The 21,328-nt window shown below is 42.8% G+C and overlaps 1 protein-coding gene across 1 annotated transcript in view; it reads right to left on the bottom strand.

The window, feature by feature from the left end:
- Positions 1 to 21,328, bottom strand: part of hdac5 (histone deacetylase 5) — a 52,938-nt gene that overhangs the window by 1,506 nt on the left and 30,104 nt on the right. The window contains exons 8-28 of the mRNA XM_069675862.1: positions 18,057 to 18,188; positions 17,809 to 17,918; positions 17,298 to 17,414; positions 17,031 to 17,142; positions 15,906 to 16,019; positions 15,610 to 15,803; positions 15,417 to 15,535; positions 15,129 to 15,324; positions 10,013 to 10,124; positions 7,829 to 7,962; positions 6,785 to 6,905; positions 6,520 to 6,569; positions 6,312 to 6,419; positions 6,171 to 6,226; positions 5,966 to 6,053; positions 3,871 to 3,990; positions 2,196 to 2,293; positions 1,486 to 1,604; positions 1,252 to 1,385; positions 594 to 675; positions 325 to 502 (exon numbers count right to left, since the gene is read on the bottom strand). Coding sequence (XP_069531963.1) covers positions 325 to 502; positions 594 to 675; positions 1,252 to 1,385; positions 1,486 to 1,604; positions 2,196 to 2,293; positions 3,871 to 3,990; positions 5,966 to 6,053; positions 6,171 to 6,226; positions 6,312 to 6,419; positions 6,520 to 6,569; positions 6,785 to 6,905; positions 7,829 to 7,962; positions 10,013 to 10,124; positions 15,129 to 15,324; positions 15,417 to 15,535; positions 15,610 to 15,803; positions 15,906 to 16,019; positions 17,031 to 17,142; positions 17,298 to 17,414; positions 17,809 to 17,918; positions 18,057 to 18,188 — 2,494 coding nt within the window. The remainder of the gene's footprint in view (positions 1 to 324; positions 503 to 593; positions 676 to 1,251; positions 1,386 to 1,485; positions 1,605 to 2,195; positions 2,294 to 3,870; positions 3,991 to 5,965; positions 6,054 to 6,170; positions 6,227 to 6,311; positions 6,420 to 6,519; positions 6,570 to 6,784; positions 6,906 to 7,828; positions 7,963 to 10,012; positions 10,125 to 15,128; positions 15,325 to 15,416; positions 15,536 to 15,609; positions 15,804 to 15,905; positions 16,020 to 17,030; positions 17,143 to 17,297; positions 17,415 to 17,808; positions 17,919 to 18,056; positions 18,189 to 21,328) is intronic.

The raw sequence follows: 21,328 nt of genomic DNA, 5'->3' as shown, positions 1-21,328 counted from the left end.
GCAAAAAATATGTGCAAACAGTAAATTTGAAAATAAAACCTTTCTGCTCATTTATTGGTAATGCCTTCTCACGGCCTACCTGCAGTACCTGTAGGGCCCAACAGGGGGCCGAAGCCCACACTTTGGGCATCACTAATGTCTTAAATACTCCCCTTGGCTGGTGAGAGAACAGCATGTCTACAAGATGTTGATTTACAGCGTTTCGAACCCTATTTATTAATTAAATTCAACAGTTCTACGACGCAACAGCAAATAAACCAGCTACATGTTGTGATGGCTGAACACCTGTGATGCTGCTGCTGTGGAGGAAGCACTAATGCTGACCTGCTGGTTTCCGTGTTGTCAGGAACAGAGCTCGGCTGCTCCACGTCCACGCTGAGGGAGGCCATGGCGCTGACAGTTTCTGCCTCGTCCTCCGATTGGCCCTGAGCCTCAAGGGGGCCGTCCAAAAGCGAGTGTCCGCTGGTCTGAGACAAACACTGGAGGCAAGGCCAGTGTTTACCTGCAGGGACAGAGAGAGGAGTGAGAATCGAACCTTTAAGACATGTTGTAGCTTCTCAGTATGTGTGTGTGTGTGTGTGTGTGTTTCTTACTCTGGATCTCTATTACTCTCTCCAGTGAGGCATAAGCTTTGGGACATGGCTTCTCCTGAGGCCACTGAAACACGGAGTCATCCTGAGAGAGACAGACAGTTCGAGCATTAAATCAGCCGCTGTGCTTTATGTTTGCAGGTCATAAATACATCCAGCAAAGGATGTTCCTGATACAGGCTAGCTGTTTTAACCACAGACAGTATAAAAAGACATGACAGCGCCCCAAAAGGAAAGCTTAAACCTCTCTATCGCCCCCTGCTGACTGGCTGCAGTACAGGTCATAAAGCCCGCCTCCTCCAAATTAAAGGAGCAGGTTGCCCCTGGAAAAAGCCCCTGTCAGTCAAAGCTGGTGTTCTCTGTAATCGACAGAAGCAATAATATTTGAAATTGGCGCCATAGCTGTGGAGAAAGTTGTACAAACAGCTCGTGGTTTTGCCCATTCTACATTCCTACAACACCCAGCGTGCATTGCACCCCTCCCTCTGAAAGGAACGGCCCAGCGAGAGACGCTGGAGTGAAATACTACCTTAACACTACAGTCATTGAATCTTCAATAAGCGTGAATATCTGCTTCAGACCGACACAAGAAGCTGCTCTGCATGTTTGAAATGAAAACATGAATAATAATTGCTCCGTCCTGACTCTCTCGCTCTCTTACCGGGTCTCCCAGAAGCGCAGACACGCAGGCCTCTGAAGCGTCACAGATGGCGGTGAGGTCATGACCCCCCTCCAGCGCCATAACAACGCGCCCCCCTGCCAGTCCCATCAGCAGCTGCGTCAGCTTACCGAAACCTGCACACACACACACACACACAGCCGTCAGAGTCAAGACACATGAATTAAACCGTTTCACGATCACGTTATTGACAGAGCGTGAACGTGTAGCACTTACACTTAGCGGAGACGATGTATCCTCCCAGAGGAGACTGATGACCCTCCACTGCGTCGAAGCCTGCAGACACCAGGACCACATCCGGACTGAACTGCTGCGCGATGGGCATCACCACACTCCTGCGCACACACACACACACACACACACACACACACACGCACACACGCAGAGGGACATTTCAAAGCATGTTGTTGCCCATGCTATCATTGTGTTTACACTGACATGTACAGCTTTTCGCTTTGTCCTCTATTGATTTGACTGTTTTAACCTACATTTACTTATTTAAACCGTCTTTACCATCCTTCTGACTTCTCTCTGCTGTGTTCTTACATCTGTTGTCCTTTGGGTTTAACTTAATCTCATCAGTATCTAAATATTGCAGGAATTTGATTTCTTTAAAACAGTTTTTATTCTCCAATGCACCAAATCCACCTCAGCACTCGGTACCAAACATCCCGGCACGTTTGTGGAATAACTCAGACTCAGAGTTCATTTCTTAGCTCCACTTCTTTCTGTTTTTTCCTCCAAACACTGTTTTTTTCTTGTCTTTTTCATTCATTAAGAAGTCAAACTGCTTCAGGATTTAAGACAAATATTTAGCGAAAAAGGGGAACATTTAAAGTCTGAGCATCATTCTGTATCCAGTGTCCACCTTGGTAATAAACAAATCAATACATTTCATTAATAATACGAACAATAAAAGTGTTTACCTAAAGGCTGTGAGGTACTCCACATCACCCATAGGCGGCTCCACTCCTCCGGTCCACGCAATGTTCACGTTAAAGCCAACACCTGCACCTGATCCCACCTGCAGAGACACAGAGAGAGGGATGTTATTATTGTGCATCTTTGGTTACTTCTGTCCTTGGTCATGAGAATAATAACCAAAGAAAACAGCTGGACTTCAGTTGTTTACCAGTCAATCACAGGGCTGACATATGAAGAAACACATTCAGCAATTCAGAGTCGCTTCTCGACCTAAACTTGCATTTTTTGGACGGTGAAAAGAGGCCCGAGGAAAACCCACACAGTCAGACAGGAAACATGCAAACGCCAAACTATATTTGAAATGAGCACATGATTAAGTTCACCCTCTCTGCCGAGCGAGTGATACGCTGCAGTCCTTGTCCTTGGGGGGGGGGCATTTGTCTTTATTAATAAAGACAGCTGAGTAGAGACAGGAAATGCAGAGAAGAGGGAGTGGGGTAAACATGGAGCAGAAGGCAGACGGTCGGAGTTGAATCAGGGGCCGATGCAGTTCGGACTGAGGCCTACCAACTGAGCTTTTCACTGTAATCAATCTGTTGTTGAAAGCACTCCAAAGGCATGCCTGCTTTTGGCCAATCATGGCAACTTTTTTTCTGCAAACTCACTTTCTTGTTTTTTAAAACATTGATCTCCTGAGATCGCCGATTGGTCGTAGCCGTGCTGATATTTACGACATCACTTTCTCTCTCGTGTGATATCTTTAAACCTTTTTCCATCTAAGGATATTATTATAACAATTAAGTGATATTTACTGCAAAACTGAGCAAACACAGAGGCCATATGATCCATGCAACACACACTTATCTGATACGAGCTGCTACCTGATCCCTCCTCCTCCGTATACAGGTAAAAAGGGTGCAGATAATATCGTACCAATAAAACAGTGAAAGTAAGCTGGGCAGTAAAGAAAGAGACCATACCCTCTTTGTGTTTGGGATGTAAATTTAATGTACCAACATCACAGAAGAAGAACTCTTCAGGTCAATGAGAGCAAAAAACCAAATCCTCAACAGCCATTTTTAGCATCCAACATGAGAACAATCATCTTCCCAGGGTTCAGTCCAATTGCATCGCTTATGTCTCTTTTAGCCATAAGACTCATTTAAATGAAATGGATGCAGCCTGCGTCGCCCTCCTTTAAAAATCAGAGATATGTGACAGTGTCTGAAGCAAAGATAAGACTTTCTCTTTGAGGATCCGAGGTTAAGGCCACCGCCATACACCCCCCCATGTGTCTGACTAACCGTGTTGGAGTGGGTTTGACTGTGTGTGTTGTGTGTGGCTGGGAGAGTCGTGTCTTCCTCCAGGCCGGATATCTCGTTCACCTGTGCCAGCTGGAGAAGTCTGATTGGTGTCGGCCCAGAACAACCCACCAATTCATCATTATAGCTATATTTTTACACGCAAAATATTTCTTTGTAATTGTGAAAAAGCAATAAACTGTTGTGAAGAAATGTGTCTTTTATAAGGAAAGAAATGCATTTTCTAGATGTGAAGGATTCAAGGTGTTTAGGTTAGACATATCTACAGTTACAGACTCTCTGCAGCTACACACTTAACGCTGCTTTTATCAGATAAGTGTTAATCACAGTCAGGGTTTTATGTGTGTGTGCGAACCTCCTCAGGAGCTCCGCTGCCGGGGAAGAAGTTCCCGTCGTCGTAGCGATGGAGGGAGATGTAGAGGACGTTGGGGTCACTGTAGAAGGCCTGCTGGGTGCCGTTTCCATGGTGAATGTCCTGCAGAGACGGGTCACAGCGGCATCAGAGAGAAGGTCAAAGTGATGTTACATACAGACACAGCGTTTGGTCAACATGTTATCACGAGTAGCTCGGCTGGCCTGAATCAAAGCGTGTACAGAGTAACTGCTCTCTGAGACCGGCGCAGATGTGAAACTGGGCCAAACGGGCCAACGAGCCAGCTGGGTGATTTTATTTCACAACAGGCAGCAGTTGTTCGAGAAGCTAAGAATAAAACAAGATCATCAAGAAAACATCCGAGATCTGCCGTGTGAAAATGAACCGGATTTATCGAGGTGGTCAAAAGTAAAATGTAAGAAAGGAGTCGCCTGGACGACTCAGCTTCACTGAGCATCGGCTGGTTTATGTTTGTTTGTATTAAACACATACAGTGCTGCTGTTCATGAGCGAGACATTGTATTTAATCAGATGCAGTTATTAGGACTTTCATTACACTGCAGCTGTGGTGAGATCATGAGCTCAGGGGTGCTTTTAATGCATTTTGCCACTGATGATATCAACAGTTATAACGACTGTTCTCATGTGAACACAGACGGAGGAACAAAACTAGAATCTTCCGTCATAATGCAACAGGTGCAGCAGCCCATCACAGAATTAAAGATAAGCGATTCATACATTTCTACCATAATTTCATCAACAGCAAATTTAATTTCAACACTGTTAAAATTAAATTTGAAGTGAATTACGAAACATTTTTAATTAATATTTAACATTTCCAGTTTGAGACACAAATCCGTCCCTTTAACAATTTAACCCTTTAATCATTTATAAATAAAAGTATAAATAAAGAAATAAAAGTATAAAATACATGTTCAATAATCTTCCAACAGGAGACGTTGGAGACGCAGCCATACAGATTTAACGTCTGCTCAGTTTTCAGTACATTGTTTGATTATTACAACATCATCTTTTTTTATTGGTCGGCTATTTATCCCGATGTGTCTGTTGTTAAACAAAAATACATATTTATTTCAGATTTCCGGATTAAGCAGAGGAGATTTAGAATCAGACTGAATAAAAAATGTTAAATGCAACATTACGTTTATAAAAACAACATCCTCATCAGTTTTTTGTTGTGACATAACGCGTTAGTTTTGCACTTCAAGTAATTCGTCATTTAGTTACTTTTTCATAAAAGTAATCTGTTACTGGAAAATAAATCGCCCTATTTCTCTTTTCTTTTTGTCGCCACAAAAACAGAAACTCCCTGAAGCTCTGTTTCTGTTTCTCTCCTCCTTCTTGGCAGGTCGCTGCGCACCAGCAGAAGGTAAACACAGCTGTGTCAGTGCGCGAGCGTAGCTAGCTAATTCAGCTAGTGAGCTGTCAGAGAGGACAGCGTTTACTTTGTGGACACATTATTGTGAATGTTTGGGTGAAAGGGACGAGAACAACATGACGGTGAAATGTAAGCTGTGTCTGGAGGAGAAGTGCTCATCAGCTGTGAAGAGCTCGACTTCAAATGTGAAGAAGCATCTGCAGCTAAACGCAGCTCCACAACACTGGTGGGACTGAGAGCCTGTGTTGTATTGTTGTCATTGAAACAGCTGTGCCTGATACTGTATGCTTCTGTCAGACTGTTAGCATCATAAAGAGCTGTAAAGGTTATACTGCATCTATCATTCCTGTTATCAGGCTGCAGAGTTACAGATTATGGGCTGTAAACGAGGTGTTGCAATGACGTTAGAGTCGGTACATTAAAAGGCAGACGTACAGTAGGCTACACGCCGTCCTGATGATAAAACACATGTGGAACGAGTCACAAAGGGGGTTTAATCTTTGGTAAATACTTTTAAAAGTAACGTTACCCAACACTGATCCTAACACATTTAAACTCCTTGCTTAAGATGACGGACACAGAGCCTTTCAAATAAAAGTAATTAAAGAGACGTGCCTCAGAGCTTTAAAACAAGGGAACTGACTGTGTTTTTTTTGTGTAGGTGTTAGTGCTGCTCACCCAGTCAACGATGAGGATCTTGCCCACTCCTAGTTTCTGTTGAAGCAGCTTGGCAGTGATGGCGACTGAATTAAAGAAGCAAAACCCCCTGTTCACACACACACGCACGCACAGACAACAGGAAATAGAAAGTGGTACAAACTGTTAGTCATCACCAAAATGAGACACAGTGAAATATGTAGGAAGCTCTTTGGTTTGTACTGACATGGCGGTGGACTCCTCCGCATGGTGACCAGGCGGACGCACGATTGCGAATCCATTCTGAAACAAAAAGCGAGCGACGGGTCAGACAGAGTGTTTCAATGTAATCATCAGAAAGCTGTGTTAATATCTCAGATCGAGTTACTTTGAGCTCTCCTGCGGCCACTCTGAAAGCCAGCTCGATGACTGAGCCCACGGCCATGCGGACGGCCGCCGACGAGTGCATCTCATTCCACACGGTGTCACTGTCCACCTGCAGGGGGCAGCACGGAGAGTAAATCCAGAGCTGAAACACTTATATACAGACAGATGGACAGACACAGATAGGCAGGCGAGCAGAGAGACAGTCTCACCCCGATTCCTCCGCAGGGAAGAACAGCGTACATCTTCTGGCTGATTGGACCTGAAACAACCAATCAGAGACGAGGTTACAGGACAGACTTATCCTTCAATTCATGGTTACAAGCTAAGAAGAACGTCACATGTGAGATTGAAGTCACTGCTAACACGCTAACGAGTCTTAGCTCTACATCTGACAGCACCAGATTTGATTGACTCTCTTAGTTTAAGGTGCAGAAGTGAGACAGCAGTCAGACAGAAAGAGACAGAGATAGTTACCCAGCAGCTTCTTGTGGTCCAGCTTGTGTCGATTCAGCGGGCTGGTTCCATACAGCAGAGTGTGGAACTCTGAATGGACTGACTGGATCTCATCCAGAGACGCTTTACGCCCACGAATCCTCTGCTCACACACAGAGACGGAGAGAGACACTGAGTAAGGAGTGTTACACTCGCACATAAGAAATAAACTATATTAGAATTCATTTTTAGCAGTCGCTAAAGTCAACTAACGATTAAAAAGCTTTTAAACATGAGATTTAAAATGAAAGTTTTGTGTTTAGATGCAGAGAGGATGTGTTTAAATGTGCTGGAAACAGATATTTACAATAAAAGACAATTTGTGCTCCTGTTCTTTGGTAGTAGAGGTGATTGTGTGTATGCAACATCTGACATTGAATAAGGTGTTCCACAAGGCAGCATTCTGGGTCCTATTCTCTTTTCTCTGCATGTGCTTCCTCTGGGTTAAGTAGTTAGTCATTACAATGTCAAATATCGTTGTTATGCTGATGACGCACAACTACACATCTCTGTCTCGCCTGATGACTGATCACCGTTCCTCCTCTACTCTGCTACTCGGGAACAGAACGCTGCAGGAGCCCCATTTGCCAAGAGAGCTGTCAATCATGAAGCCACGCCCCCTTTTTATAGCATCAAATAACTAATTAAAAGTAAAATTGTCAGAAAAATGAACACTTGGACATAAATCAGCATGATAAGAACTAACTATAATGGCAGAAAACATGTTTGAGAAAAATTTATTTGACGCATATTTTGATTTTATAGTTTGACTCATGTCCCATCTGTTAACATGGAGGAGGTGGGCTTTATGACCTATACTGCAGCCAGTCAGCAGGGGGCGATAGAGAGGGTTTGGCTCCACTTTTAGGAAGCTGTCATGTCGTCCATCTTTTTATACAGTCTGTGGCCTTGCCAGACAAACACAGAGCTTTAAATGCTTATTTTTACCTGTCTCACTGATATAAAGTAAAAACCTTGTCAGAACAATGTGTGTGTGTGTGTGTGTGTGTGTGTGTGTGTGTGTACCTCGCAGCGACCCAGCAGGCCCGTCTCCTGCAGTCTGGACCAGATGCTCTGCACTCTCCCAGCATGCTCTGGGTGGATGTGAGCGTTGCCACACACACACTGATGCTTCAACATCAGACTGTCATAAACGAGCCCTGCAGACAGAAGGGTGAGAATACATCGTAACCCTAAACAAAAGCAAAAACTTCAATAATAAATGAGCTACAAAGCAGTACAACAGCTAATACAGTGAATGATCCTCCTCATTATGTAAGTTGTAGTTTTAATGTAGCGCCACAAGGTGTCAGTAGCAACAAGTGAGATAAGTGTGAGACATGCAGGACACTGAATTTGCCACAATAATTCTTGTAACACCTGAGATATGACACAGTTTAAACGCTCTTTCTGAATCAGTTATTAATACCACAAATATACAAGACTCATAATTTACAAGGGTTATATGTGTGTGTGTGTGTGTGTGTGTGTGTGTGTGTGTTTTTTCGTGTGAACCTCTTCCTGCTAAATTCACACATTAACACACATATTGTTTGATTTTAATGTGTTGCTTTTCGTGCAGTAGATGAACAGTATCTTAAAAATAATCAACTTATAGTTGTTTGTGTGTGTGGACTAAATATGTGTGCTCATTATTTACATTTATTTTATTTAGCATTTATTTATTTACATGTTTTATTAATTTATTTTTAATTTTTTTAAACATGTATCTTATTATTGTGTTTATTATTAGCAGTACTTTTTATTATATAATTAAGTTTTATTTGACTCTAAAAAAGGTTTGCTTTGTTTTTAATAATATATCCTTACTACTATTTTAATTTCCCTTTTTTAAATACAAATTTAAGTTGATGGATTATTATAATTATCATTTTATTACAAGTACATTTGAATGTATCTGTGTGTAAAATATGTGTATCTTCACATATTTTCTTATGTGTTTTTATTTTTTTTTATATATATAAATTGTTTGTTTTTTTAAGATACTTTTTTTGGCCTTTTATTTTATTTATTTTATGCCTTTATTTATGGAAAGGACAGTCGATAGTGTTGGAAATGGGGGAGAAGAGAGCGGGGATGGGGTTGAACCCAGAGGCCGCTGCATTGAGGTCTGTAGCCTCTGTATATGGACCAGTGATTTGACTGCTGAGCTAAACCAGCACTAATATATATTTATTTAATCTAATGACAAATGAGCAGTATGCTAATAATAACAAATCTTTAAAAATGAATCCACTTTTAGATTGAAAGGCAGCTGACACTCATGGTACTGTAACACAGCAATTTGTTATATGGGAATTACACACAACTGACACAATTTCTTGGCTTGCTAAATTTGATCATTTTCTTTAACTTTATCAGCCTCATTTTAAATATTTTTAACACATTTTCGTCGTGAAGATTCACAAAGAGAACTTATCACCACGAGTCCTCCTCAAGGCATTAAGAGTTTGTACGTTAAGCTGCAGAGACTTTTATTTTGTTAAGGCTCAGAGGCGACTCCTAAACTAACAGAAGGAGCAACTTGACTCTTTAAATAAACACCACGTCGGCCTGTCTGGAAGAGAATTTCCCCACGTCTATGTGTGCTAAAGCAGTTGTGACTTTATATTCAAGCATGGTCCAAAAAGGTTCATCTTGTCTTCACTGAACTTATCAATACTTTTCTTATTAATAGACAAATGATCAAATCTGACAGGACGACCAAACCTGCATAAACAACAGCTGATAAGACACGTCACAGCAACATCACGTGACTCCTCTGAGGAAGACTGCAGGAAGACAGCAGTCGAAGCACATCAAGGTACAAAACACCTTCAATCATTCGTCTATTGATAAGAAAAGTATCAATATATTAAAGCCTGATCAAGAATCATTTAACTTTAGCTACAAACACATTGTGTAGCCTTTGTGAAATACTTTTATTTTGTCTTTTGTTTCTTTTTTTTATTGACTTCCTGTTTTCTTGCTGTAAATAGTTTCTTTCCTCCTTCTTTTGACGTTAATTGTGACGTCACCGTATTGTTGGTTGTGTTGGGCTTATTTATAACTTGTACTAAATAAAAAAACAAAAAAATGTAACAACAATAGACTGAAAACTGCTTAAGAATTCACAGTGTTTCAGCATGGTGACTGTAAGTAGGCGGTCTGACACACACACACACGCACACACACAAAAGGAGAGCTGACCGGTCGTGAAGAGGTGTTTGATGGGATTGACGGTGGCTGCAGGGGAGGACTGCGCTCTTCCCAGGGGTCTGTGGGGCAGCGAGGACTGGAACACACCCAAGTGCTGCAAGGCCTGATGGGAAGGGGAAGAGAGACGGAGCGAGAGAGGGGGGAGAGAGAAAGTTATGATTCATTGCAGGAGGATGACTCAGAGATTTATTCATTCAAGGAGTGTGTGTGTATTAAACATGACAGAATGCTTAACACCAACACCCTCCTGTCTCATCACGCACACACTGATAATGTCACAAAGATGTGTGTAAAACATGCTAAAAGTCCGAGTTACATACTGACTGATGCTTTCATTGATAAAAACAGACAGTCGGTCGGACTGTCCAAAAACTGTCTTTGTGTGTGTGTGTGCACTGCAGACACACACACATTCAGAAGTGTCTATATATAGGGGGTGTTGCTGTGCTCCCTGCTGCGATCGGTGTGACTCATCATGTGTGGGTGGACACTAACACACACACACACACACACTTGAAGATATACAGACATACAGGGACACACACACACACCCAGCGATGAGTCCAGTGGTTGAGTCACCAACCGGTGATGTCACTGCAGCGTCAACAATTGTGTGTGTGTGATTTCTCAGGTTCTCGCGCTTTGTGTCTTCAAGGAGTCTTTCCAAAATGTTTCCTTCCTTTCACAATAAGAGCGCGGGTATAGTATTTACAGTAAATAAGGGACGTGTGCGTCAAAAAACGCAGAAAAGTGTTACATTCAAATCCGACCTTTTCCTGTTTCTGTAAAATGTCAAAGCTTTCTTCCGATGACTCATCCTGTACTTGTGTGCTTACAAAAAAAATGTGACAATACATTTTGGATTGATTCATTCAACCCTCCCCGAACTTAAAGCTGCAGCATCCGGAAGAAAAAAACACCTCCGACAGAGAACGAAGGTCAGAGGTGCGTCCGGCTGCGATGACGATAAAACACGACGACGATGCGTCGGTCAGGATTCGAGGACATCATTTTTTCTTATCATTCATTTGCATTTTTAATTTTGTCATCCATCCCCCATGACTGCACCTGCTTTTTTCTCTATTGTTGCATTTGTTTTGGTCACTATCTCCTTCTATTATTCTGGCACGCTCTGGGGTCGACCGCTTATCTTGTACCAAAAACAAAAAGGATGGAAAGACGACATGTGACTCTCCTGTTCATGTTTGAAAGACTCACATGATGTACTCTTTTCAAAGTAAAGATTGAAACTGCAACTGCAAGAACAAGAAATTTCATGTCTTTTATTTAAGCTATTCTTATTTAATTATTGCCTACATTACCCACAATGCAAACTGACTTAATGCATTTGAAGGCACAAGCAAGAGTTGACCTCTAAAGTTGTTCCCAATGCATGTTCTCTGTATGTATAGCTTATTTCTCCTCTAAAGCCAACTGCAGGTAAGGTCACAGCTAGAAGGTTCCTGGTTCGAATCCCGGTTCAGATGTAGTTGGCCTTTCTGTGTACAGTCTGTATGTTTCCCCGTGCATGCGTGGGTTCCCTCCGGGCACTCCGGCTTCCTCCCACAGTCCAAAGACATGCTCGTTAGGTCCATTGGTGACTAAAATTGCCCGTAGGTGTGAATGTGAGAGTGAATTCACAGCCTGAGTAGATCGATAAAGCCGAACTGAAATGAGACGGTCTGGTCTGCGGAGGATTTCCTGTTTGCGTCACCAGATGTTCCCTTACCCACCAAACGCTGCTGCTGTCGCCTAGCAACAGGTAGCAAGTGGGTTAACTAGCTATAATAACTAACGTCAAGTAACTATTATTTTCAAGATAATTTGTTTCAAGGCCCCTTTTTTTATTGTATCTCTAGCTATTCGATTGAGCTATTGATTATTTCTCGGCCGTTAAAGAGTCCGCCATCTCGTTTTAATTGGCGCACAATGAATCTTGGGATATGATGGGCCGCAAAGGATGCACCCGATGGAGCCTTCGTGGCCTGGGACGCATTTGTCGGCTGCCTCTGAACGAGCCTTCAAACTGGGACAGCCGCTATGACGCAATCAGCCTTCAGATACGGCCACAGCCTATGTGGCAGCCCTGTGCTCTGCCCTCTTGTCTAATCATGGTCAGGTCTGGCTCACAAAAACAAAGATGGCTACCACAATAAAGCCAAACTCTAGGATTCAAACGGAACTCCTCAGCCCCAGAATTTTCTTTACTTTTCAAACTTGTCGTCTGATAAGTTTAGGTGGTAACTGCCCGTTAGTTTGTCTCTGCAAACAACCCCTTCCTCTTCTCTATTAGTCATATAAAACATCCGGTTTTCTCGTGATAAAGCACAGACATTTCCTTTGAAAATCTTTCGTCCTTTGCTCAGTTTTAGAACAGAAATCTGTCAAAATCTGATCAACAGGCAGACTTTTAAGTTCCTTATTCTCTGCGTCATGACTGAAGAAAGTATCTGTACAGTAACCCTGTGGATTTTTGTCTAACACAGACAATCACAAGATTTCAATTTCATTGTGTCTGAAATCTATTGTCGTGATCGTGACTCGAGTCAGACAGCAGAAGAAGAAGAAGCACAAGTCCTGTGCTAACAATACAGAAGGACATAGGCTCGGCAGCAGGGTTAATACAATAGAAATGTAAGCACTTTTCAGTGAGAGAAGATAACATACAGTACATGCTTTCTAATGAGCACACAGAGGACACAAAAAGAACACTCAGTTGTGCTTCCCAAACGAGCAGCAGCTCAGGATTTCTACGAGTTAAAACGATCACACAAGGGTGAAAAACTCCTGAAGCTGTGTCAGGTTTGGAGTGAGGTAAGAGGCCAACAGATAGCAGTGATGAATCAGATAACACAGAGCAACATCTGTAAGAGAGCAAACACAGTGAGAAAACAGCTAGAGGTCGGCCGATGATTCATCTGTGTGAATCATCCCTCTGTGGGATGATGCTGCTGCGTAACCAACACGCCCCGAGTTTAAGACGCAGACCTGAGAGCAGAACTTCACCACCTTTTTAATCCCCCACATCCCCATCACGAGACCCTTCACTCATCCAACCCATCATGTTGTAAATGTGCTTTTAATGGGATGTTAAGTACACTACAAAAAAGGGGATATTGTTCCAATCAGGGAACACGAGAACTTAAATATACATTTATACAGCCACTGTTCAAACATCCAGAGATGGACAGGCGGAGACGGACAATGGCACAGTGCGACCCATCATTTGTATCCCGAGCTCGGGCAGGTGCACTGCTGCTGCTGCTGCATGCTCCCCGACCCCCCATCCCCTCAAGAGGCTTTGCCTTTTGCCAGGCCGCCGTTGCAAATAAGAAGTTGTTCTTAATGACTTGCCTGGTTAAATACAGGTTAAATAAAAAAACAAAATCAATGCAGTGCCGATGATGACGGGTTGAAATTCCACACGGCCTGTGAAACTATCATCCGAGATCTCAGGGGAAATCTTCTCCGACCGGGCAAACACAATTCCCGTGTGGAGTGTGGCTGCAGAGCGTGGATTCTCGCTCCAGAACCGGATAAAAACCGGTTCAACTTTGCAAAAGCAGCGGAGCAGTTCTGTTCAATGAAGCCGCAAACTGACCTTAACAGCAATTTGACAAACGTGAATTTGTACCAACAAGGCTGTTTGTTTTTCTTTCTTAGACCTGTATTGGCTTCTTCATGTAGCTTAGTGTAAAGTTATTTTATTTCATTTGTTATTTTATTTTATTCAACGTAAATTAAGTGCAAAAACACACATTTAGGATGATGTCATGTATTCATTCATGTTGAATTAATCTCTATTTATAGATTCTACTATGTGGGCAGGGACGTGGATTTCCGGGAAGGCAAGTGTTCTGGTTTACGTTTGAACTAAGCTTGTAGTCTGAGTAAAACTGACCAATCACGTATCAGCAGGCTGCGGCGTATGCAGGAAAAACAGTCCGTGAGGAGAGCAAAAGCAGGCGGAACATTATCCGCCGTAATGCCATCCCGGCTCCCGTCATCGATTTACCTTCTTATTAATCTCTATAAACAGACGTCTGCATGCTAACAGCTAACAATCTGCTCAAGATGTAAAATTCAACTTGAGATGAATTCCCTTCACACTGTATCATGAAAGCCGCTCAGCGTTCAGATTTCCCGACTTCCTCGAATGCATCAGATCAATCCGACCTCCGTTCAACAAACAAGCTTTTTAAAAGTTTTTTCCTCTTGAGGACAGACCTGACAAAGCTTGAATTTTTACTTCTTACTAATCTGCATCTTGATGTTGACATTTGGGCGAAAGTGAGACCCGTTAATAATGAGTGAATCACAAGAGAACGTTTTCTCTTTCTGTAACAATGTAGCACACGGGAAAGGAAGTCTTGACGGAAAGTCGCTTACCTCGCGGCACGTTCACCGGTGACCCCAGAGGCGATAACGTCTCAGACTATAGCCTATGGGATCTGAGATTGATGTCGAATTACTTAGGCATATATGACTATTCAAAGCACATGGCCGTTTTTCTAAATGGCCGTCAAATAAAGTCTAGCGTAAACTCTGGTTCCATTATATAAACTAATTCAGACAATTCAGACAAAGGTGGTTTGTTTGTTTTGTAGTCATACGACTAAAACTTTAAGCTGATATTTAAAACAGTTTATCTCTTACTGTAGGAGCCAAAATGTGCATTATGCGTTGTGTGTTTTGGCCTGTGTCTCAGTTAAGAAGGCCTCTTAGCGACAGTTGCTACAATAACTTTTAGCTAACTTCAACTTCTCTGTCTGCTTGCTAACTTCACGCTCTTCCAATGGCAACACCTGGCTGGATTGTGTTTCGGCTGACTCATTTTAGCAGCAGGTGCCCCGGTGGAGTCAGCCCATTGTAGCTGTGAGCTTAATAGATACTGTGACAAAAAATGCACTTAAGATTAGCATCACAGCAATCTGTTATCCCATCTGGCTGCTTTTCTCCTCCCAAACATGGATGAATGTTCTAAATTAAATCATAATGTCTATTTTTCCTAATGAATTGAGCTACACAAACACACTGACACCTTTTCATGTACAAACTGCGGCACATTAAGTCTCCAAACAGAGGAACACTGCGTTCACACACAAACCTGCGTGTAGCTCCCCCTCTCGTCTTCGTCGCCCTCCCTCAGCTGGATGATGTCTTCATCCTCTTCCTCCTCGTCCAGCTCGCTCTCTGTGCTCTCTCCTTTCACGTGCACATCCCCGTGCTCCTCTTCGCCCTTTACCTGCACACAAAGTCGCTCAGAGGAGTGCGTGCTGTCGTCGGATCCCTCCTTCTGAAGCCTGATTGGTCAGAACAAACACAATATTCAGGTGACGTAGATATTTATACAGATTGATCAGTCACTGACTGATTGGTTGATGAATTGACTCACCTGTGTAGGGTTGCTCCTGAGTCGTCCTCCTGCATGTCATTGGTCTCTGTCAGCTCCTCCTCTGTCTCCTCTGGATGTGTGGGTGGCGGCCTAGGCAGCTCCGCCCCCTTCGATAGCATCTACACACAGCGTAATGTTAGTGTGTGAAAGTGTGCACCTGTGAGTTTGTGAATGTGTGTATGACTGTGTGTACCTTGTAGTGTTTCTCCAGGAAGTGCTGGTGTTGCTGTTGGACCACCAGCTGCTGCAGGGCCTGGGGGGACTGGGGCAGAGGTGCACTCTGGGTCCTCGCTAACGGGCGATGGCGAGGCAGCTTGTTGACCGACCGCATGCCGCTGGACACGCCTCTTTCTGCTGTAACCAAGGGCGACTGGCTGTACATGGGGACTGCAGCAGAAAGACAATGAGTTGAACGCCATGGGTGGACATTACTGTGGATGCTAGCATTGACTTTAGCCCGCTGGTGCATGTCTGTGTGTGTGCGCGCACCTGCTAGCATGGCAGTCTGTTGCCTGGCCTGCTCCAGCAGTAACACGTGTTGCAGTAACGAGGAATGTGCAGAATGAGAGCTGGGGGGCGGAGTCTCCACATCATGCCCCACCCCTGCAAAGAAGGATTACTTAATCCTTACTAGTTCAAAATAAAACAACACAAAATAAATTATTTTAAGTAGCATCTAATAAATATTTTCCCGTATACATAAGTAACCACGTCCAGAGAGTCGGTGGACAGACAGGGTTTCTCTCTGACCAGGAAGTATTGAATGTAGATGGATCCCTGCAGTCACCAAGTTTATCCTCATCTTTCGAGCCATTGCAAACATAATCCTTATCCAACATCCTTCTTCCTCCATGCGAGCAAAGGCTGATGTTCCGGCTGCTTGTCTGAACTGCTTGTTTCCTTTTGGGGATTTTAGAGGTGAAATGTGCGATATTCTTCTCTGTGCTATTGATTAGCTCCCGCTAGCAGGTGACGTTGTCCATCAGATCAGAGGCAAAACTTCAATTAGCACGTTTTAAACATCTGTTTTTCCTTTTCATGTTCTTTAAGGCAACTCATGACATGTTGTCCAAGACTGTTAGCATCTGTTAGCTAAGACTGTTCTACAATCTTTCTGGCCACATTAAGCTCTGTGACACCGTATTTCTTTACTGCTTGACAGTTGTTTAATAACTCTGCTGCATTAATAACCATTATCTTAAAATTGACATCATCACTCCGCCTCAGTTGTTGGTTAACTTGGCCGACTTTTAAGCCAGTTGTTCCGGACGATCACCGTGTCTGTCCATCTTTCATCCCCCTGGTGCTGTAGAGGGGTTCACTCACTCTACAGATAAGTGGCGCCGTCTACTGTTGTGAACGTATTTAAAAGTCTATACCCCGTATGTAAGACAATCCCACTTTTTCAGATGTATGTCAAGGGAAAAAATTAACAATACGGTAGTTGTAAATGTAAAAAAATTGTCAAATAACAGCAATTATAATTATATTTTTATGTCTTTTTATCTAGCACAGTGTTGAATTGAAGGAGGGCTGTGTATTGTACATGCATATATACAGTTTATATGATAAATAAAGTATACTAAGTCATTATTTTAATTATGGTAAACTTACCTGCAGGTAGGGAGGATGTAGAGAGAAACTTCCCTGTTAGAGCCCCGCCCCCTCGCAGTGATTGGATGGCTTGACGCTCAGCCTCTTGCTGGGTGGACAGTTTCTGGGGGGCCTAGAGGGGAAACAAATCAGATGTAAACAACTGATGAGTTTTAGCATCATTGAACTAAACTAGAAAGACACCACATTAGCACTATAAATAATAAAGTTATAATTATTATATTTATTGTACTACTGTATGTGTTAGTGTTCGTCTTTTTGACCCACCGTGATGTGCGTGTTAGCAGGGAGGCCCAGGGAGATATTTGGCAAAGAGGGCGAGGTGTAGAGATTCAGAGGACTCAATGTCCCATCAGCCCCCAGCGTCTGATGGAGAGACCTCAGCTGCAGACAGGAAGAAGAACACAAATCATGCAGGAAAAGTGAGTCATGTTTGATGACATTTGACGAATTAAACAAAGAAAAAAGAACAAATAAGGGAAACAATTTGAAAAGAAGACGAAATACAGAAACGCTGCAAGTTGCACAGAACAAAATGAGAGTTTTAAACCCCTCAGATCCTCCGCTCAAGACCGCATGCATTTTCTATTATCTTAACTCTCTCTGTCAGCATCCACACCTATCTCTACCTTCAAATTCCATCTTAAGACCCACCTTAAACCCCATTTTGCTGTTAATATGACTTTAAAATGGCTTTAATTTGATCTGTTACAAGTTTTAAACTCTTAATTCTCTTCCTGTTTTGACGTATTTTAAGTGTGTGTTTCTGTGTGCGTACCTCTGTCTGTATGTTGGGGACCGATCCCGTGTTCCCATTGGCGATAGCTGAATTGGAACTGTTGGGGCTGCTGGGACCTGAACCTGGAGCGCTATTACAGAGGGAGGACACTGGGCGAGAGACACAGACACACAGAGAGAGAGAGAGAGGAATCAATGTTCAAGTTAAGTCAAGGATGTTTAATGTTTTATTAAAGATGAAGATAGATTTAAACACCTTTAAATGACAGCATGTGCGTGTGTGTTCACCTGATATCTCTATGGCTCTCTTCTTAAAGGTGCTGATAACGGTCCCATCCTTCCTGCGGAGGAGTGGGGAGCTCCGCCTCTCCGCCACCTTCTGCTTCAACCGCGAACGCACCTTCAGGTTCGGCTCAGAGACTGGACGAGAGACCAGACAGGGAGAGAGAGAGGGAATGAACACTGCTCATAGTGATGGAACAAATAAACTATCACATCAGAAAAAGCAGCCAGTTTGCAGTTTTTTGATTGCACATGAAGTACACGCAAACATTGTTTGAGCTGCAGGTGGGAAAAGAATTTCTGTTAAATAGAAAACAAAATAAATGAAACGTAAAGAAAGAGCTCTACTGTCGTCCACAAATGATGATTAAATATTTGACAAAAACTGGTCACATGACTTGAATTATGTGGGAGTTAGTGGCAGCTCGGCTAGCAGCCTCCGACACGGAGATTCTGTATCCACCAAATACTGTTACAGAAACAGTGAATTTTCACCTGAGATCGCTTTATTTAGAGTTTCCCCCATTTTTTTATCACCTTGTCTGTTTGTTTTAAAGAGGAGGAAACATGTCTGGATAATTTGGCTCATGTTAGAAACCTTGTAAATGGTCAACACTAAAAATAAGATGAGATGAGATGAGATAGAACTTTATTAATCCTGAAGGAAATTATAGTGCCAGACAGCTCCAAAACATACCGTACAAAATTAGAAAAATACAAACTCAAATATAAGTCAAATATATTAAATGTAAAGTGTATGGGTTAAAGGAATCCTGAACTAAAAACAAGCTGAGCCCTTAGAGACGAGCTAATTCACGGCTTGCAGCTTATCATAACGTCCTGCGTCTGCTGAAGAGCATGAGAAAAACACTGATTTTTAACGTTTAACAGCTTTATTCAGTGATTTCACTGGTTTAATTATCGGGACCGTTTGTTTTTGATAAGAGGAGACCTCTGTGGATTATTCAGCTCCAGTTAAAAACCCTGAGAACGTTGAACACTGAAGGAATGCTAACTTAAACCAGCTGAGCTTCTAGTCACAAGATGTGCTGTGTCCACAGAAGAGCCTCAGAGACACACTGATATTTGACAATTTTATAAAGAGTTTACATTTTCTTTTTATACTTTAAAAAAAGAATAAAGGCTTTAAAATGTGTGATAGACAAACAAAGTTCAACCAATGAATCATCTGGGGCCGTTTCACAAAGATAGACTTTGACTTTGGATTAGATACAACAAATATTCAGACTTCAGACAAACGTCTAAATTCATCCGTGTCACAAAGCAGTTTAGTCCTTGACGATCGTAAGCAGGACTATGGTGCATTGAATTCTGGGTAAATTAAGGCTGAGTAACCGCATCTAACCGCTCAAGCCGGTTTATCCCAGCAGACAATGTTTGTCTACTGGAGGAATTCAACAGTTTTAACGACTGAAGAGTGAAACAACAACAACAACAAACTTGATATGGAAACACATTGCAGCAACAGTAAACTGTGTTGGTCCATCAAAGACGTTTGATGGTCAGCAGGTCTAACTGATTGTTACCATGGTAACATGGGTCTTAAGGCCAGTTCAGATCAATGACTCGCAGCGAGACTGGATGCAACTGGCAAAAGAATCCCCTGACATCTGATTGTAAGCGCTCTAAAACTGGGCCGTTTACATCAAAGCAACGGAAAACGCACAGCCACAGCTGACCGTCTCCATAGCAACGACGCACATAGCCCACTACTTCTGCATTAATACTATAACGTTAGTATTAGGCCCAGGTTACATGAATTATCTAGCTGGATTTCTGTTATCGTTATAAAAAGAAGTGGATGACAGTGACAGTGACGTGCTCACAATGTTAGCTGTAACACTGATTAATAAACGGTGAAGACAGAGTGCTTGGAAAGAGACGATCTGGAGCCGTCTTTGGCTGCTGCAGCGCCAGAGACAGGGTGCGTACGCTGATATATGCCGTTTCCTGATTGGCTGAAGTGAAACAGGTACATCATTCAGTTCTAAAACTGCATTTAAAGATTTGACAAGTCAAATCTTTTGCAACTCCACGCAGCGGCTTGAGACGCTCTGCAACTGACCAGGTCACACCGCTGCAAATTTTCTCTGCAACACTCTAAAACTGTTTTGTTGTGTTGCGAATCACTGATATGAACTGGGCTTTAGAGCTGAGTTAGGCTGGGGCTAAGGTGTCTAATTTTTTTGGTTTTAAATGAGTCAGTCTTTATTTTTTTGACTAATCTATGAGCAACATTCAGACTGGCCTAACACTAAAGACCAGTCTAAAACATCTTTGTGAAACCGGCCCCTGGTTTCTTCGGGCTTCCTTCAGTATCAGGATACACCTCAAACTGGCTGCATCATCAAATAACAGATCGTATAAATTTAAGACATCCTTCGATATAGAAACAGTTGACCATTCGCTAAGTCCCGCCCCCCCTTAGTTACTGTTGCTACGCCTGTCAAGCTTTCGCACCGGCATGTAAACAGTGAGAGATGTTCCGAGGGAAACAACAGGACATTTATGGAAAAATAGTTCCTAAATATCAGAGAGAGGTCGACAGAAAGGACGACAACACGCATCTGAAGGATCCATCCAGAATATAATCTGTCAGCGGAGTGTGGAGAACGAAGAGGACATAAAGCTATATAACTTTCATTGTCTAATATGTTTCAGCACATTGCTCGCAAAACTAAATTATGCCACTTTTTCATTTTGTTCAAAGCACGTCAGGATGTTGCTCGCATATCGTGGGCTTGATCCAAACAGTGGATCTCCTAAAGGCAGGACAGGAAAGCTCAACAAAATCCAGCACAAGTTTGCAAAAACACAACACCAAGCAGGGGCTGGTAAAATAAAGGCTGTGCCGATATCATCACTGGTGGTAGCGAAGGCCAGACAGGACCGCAAGCAGAGACAATTTGGCTTCCCCCCTCTAAACTTAATTTCTCCTTGTTCTGAAAGCTTGACAGGCCTCCCGCGCCTAGTTACGGTTGCTAGCATAGGATTGGACAGTGGCTGTTCAAGGGAGGGGCTTAGCGGAGGGTCAATTATCATCATCATGTTTCACTGTTAAGTGCAGTGTCCTGTTGAGTGTTTCACAGGGGTGGTTTAAGGTGACTGGTGTTGTGCCAACAGGAGACTAGCGGGACAATTCAGGATCACCAGCTGCTTACTAATCCTACATTACACTTTGGCTAGCTTGATTAGCAGCTACAGGTTGAGGGCATGAGCAGGAAGAGGAAAACACATCCAGGTTTTATTGGTTTAAG

Source organism: Semicossyphus pulcher, unplaced genomic scaffold (assembly GCF_022749685.1).
Source record: "Semicossyphus pulcher isolate SPU_LCO1_2020_fin unplaced genomic scaffold, fSemPul1.0.p SCAF_25, whole genome shotgun sequence".
Classification (NCBI taxonomy): domain Eukaryota; kingdom Metazoa; phylum Chordata; class Actinopteri; order Labriformes; family Labridae; genus Semicossyphus; species Semicossyphus pulcher.
The sequence above is the reverse complement of the archived record's forward strand: the minus strand, read 5'-3'. Positions and strand labels throughout refer to the sequence as shown.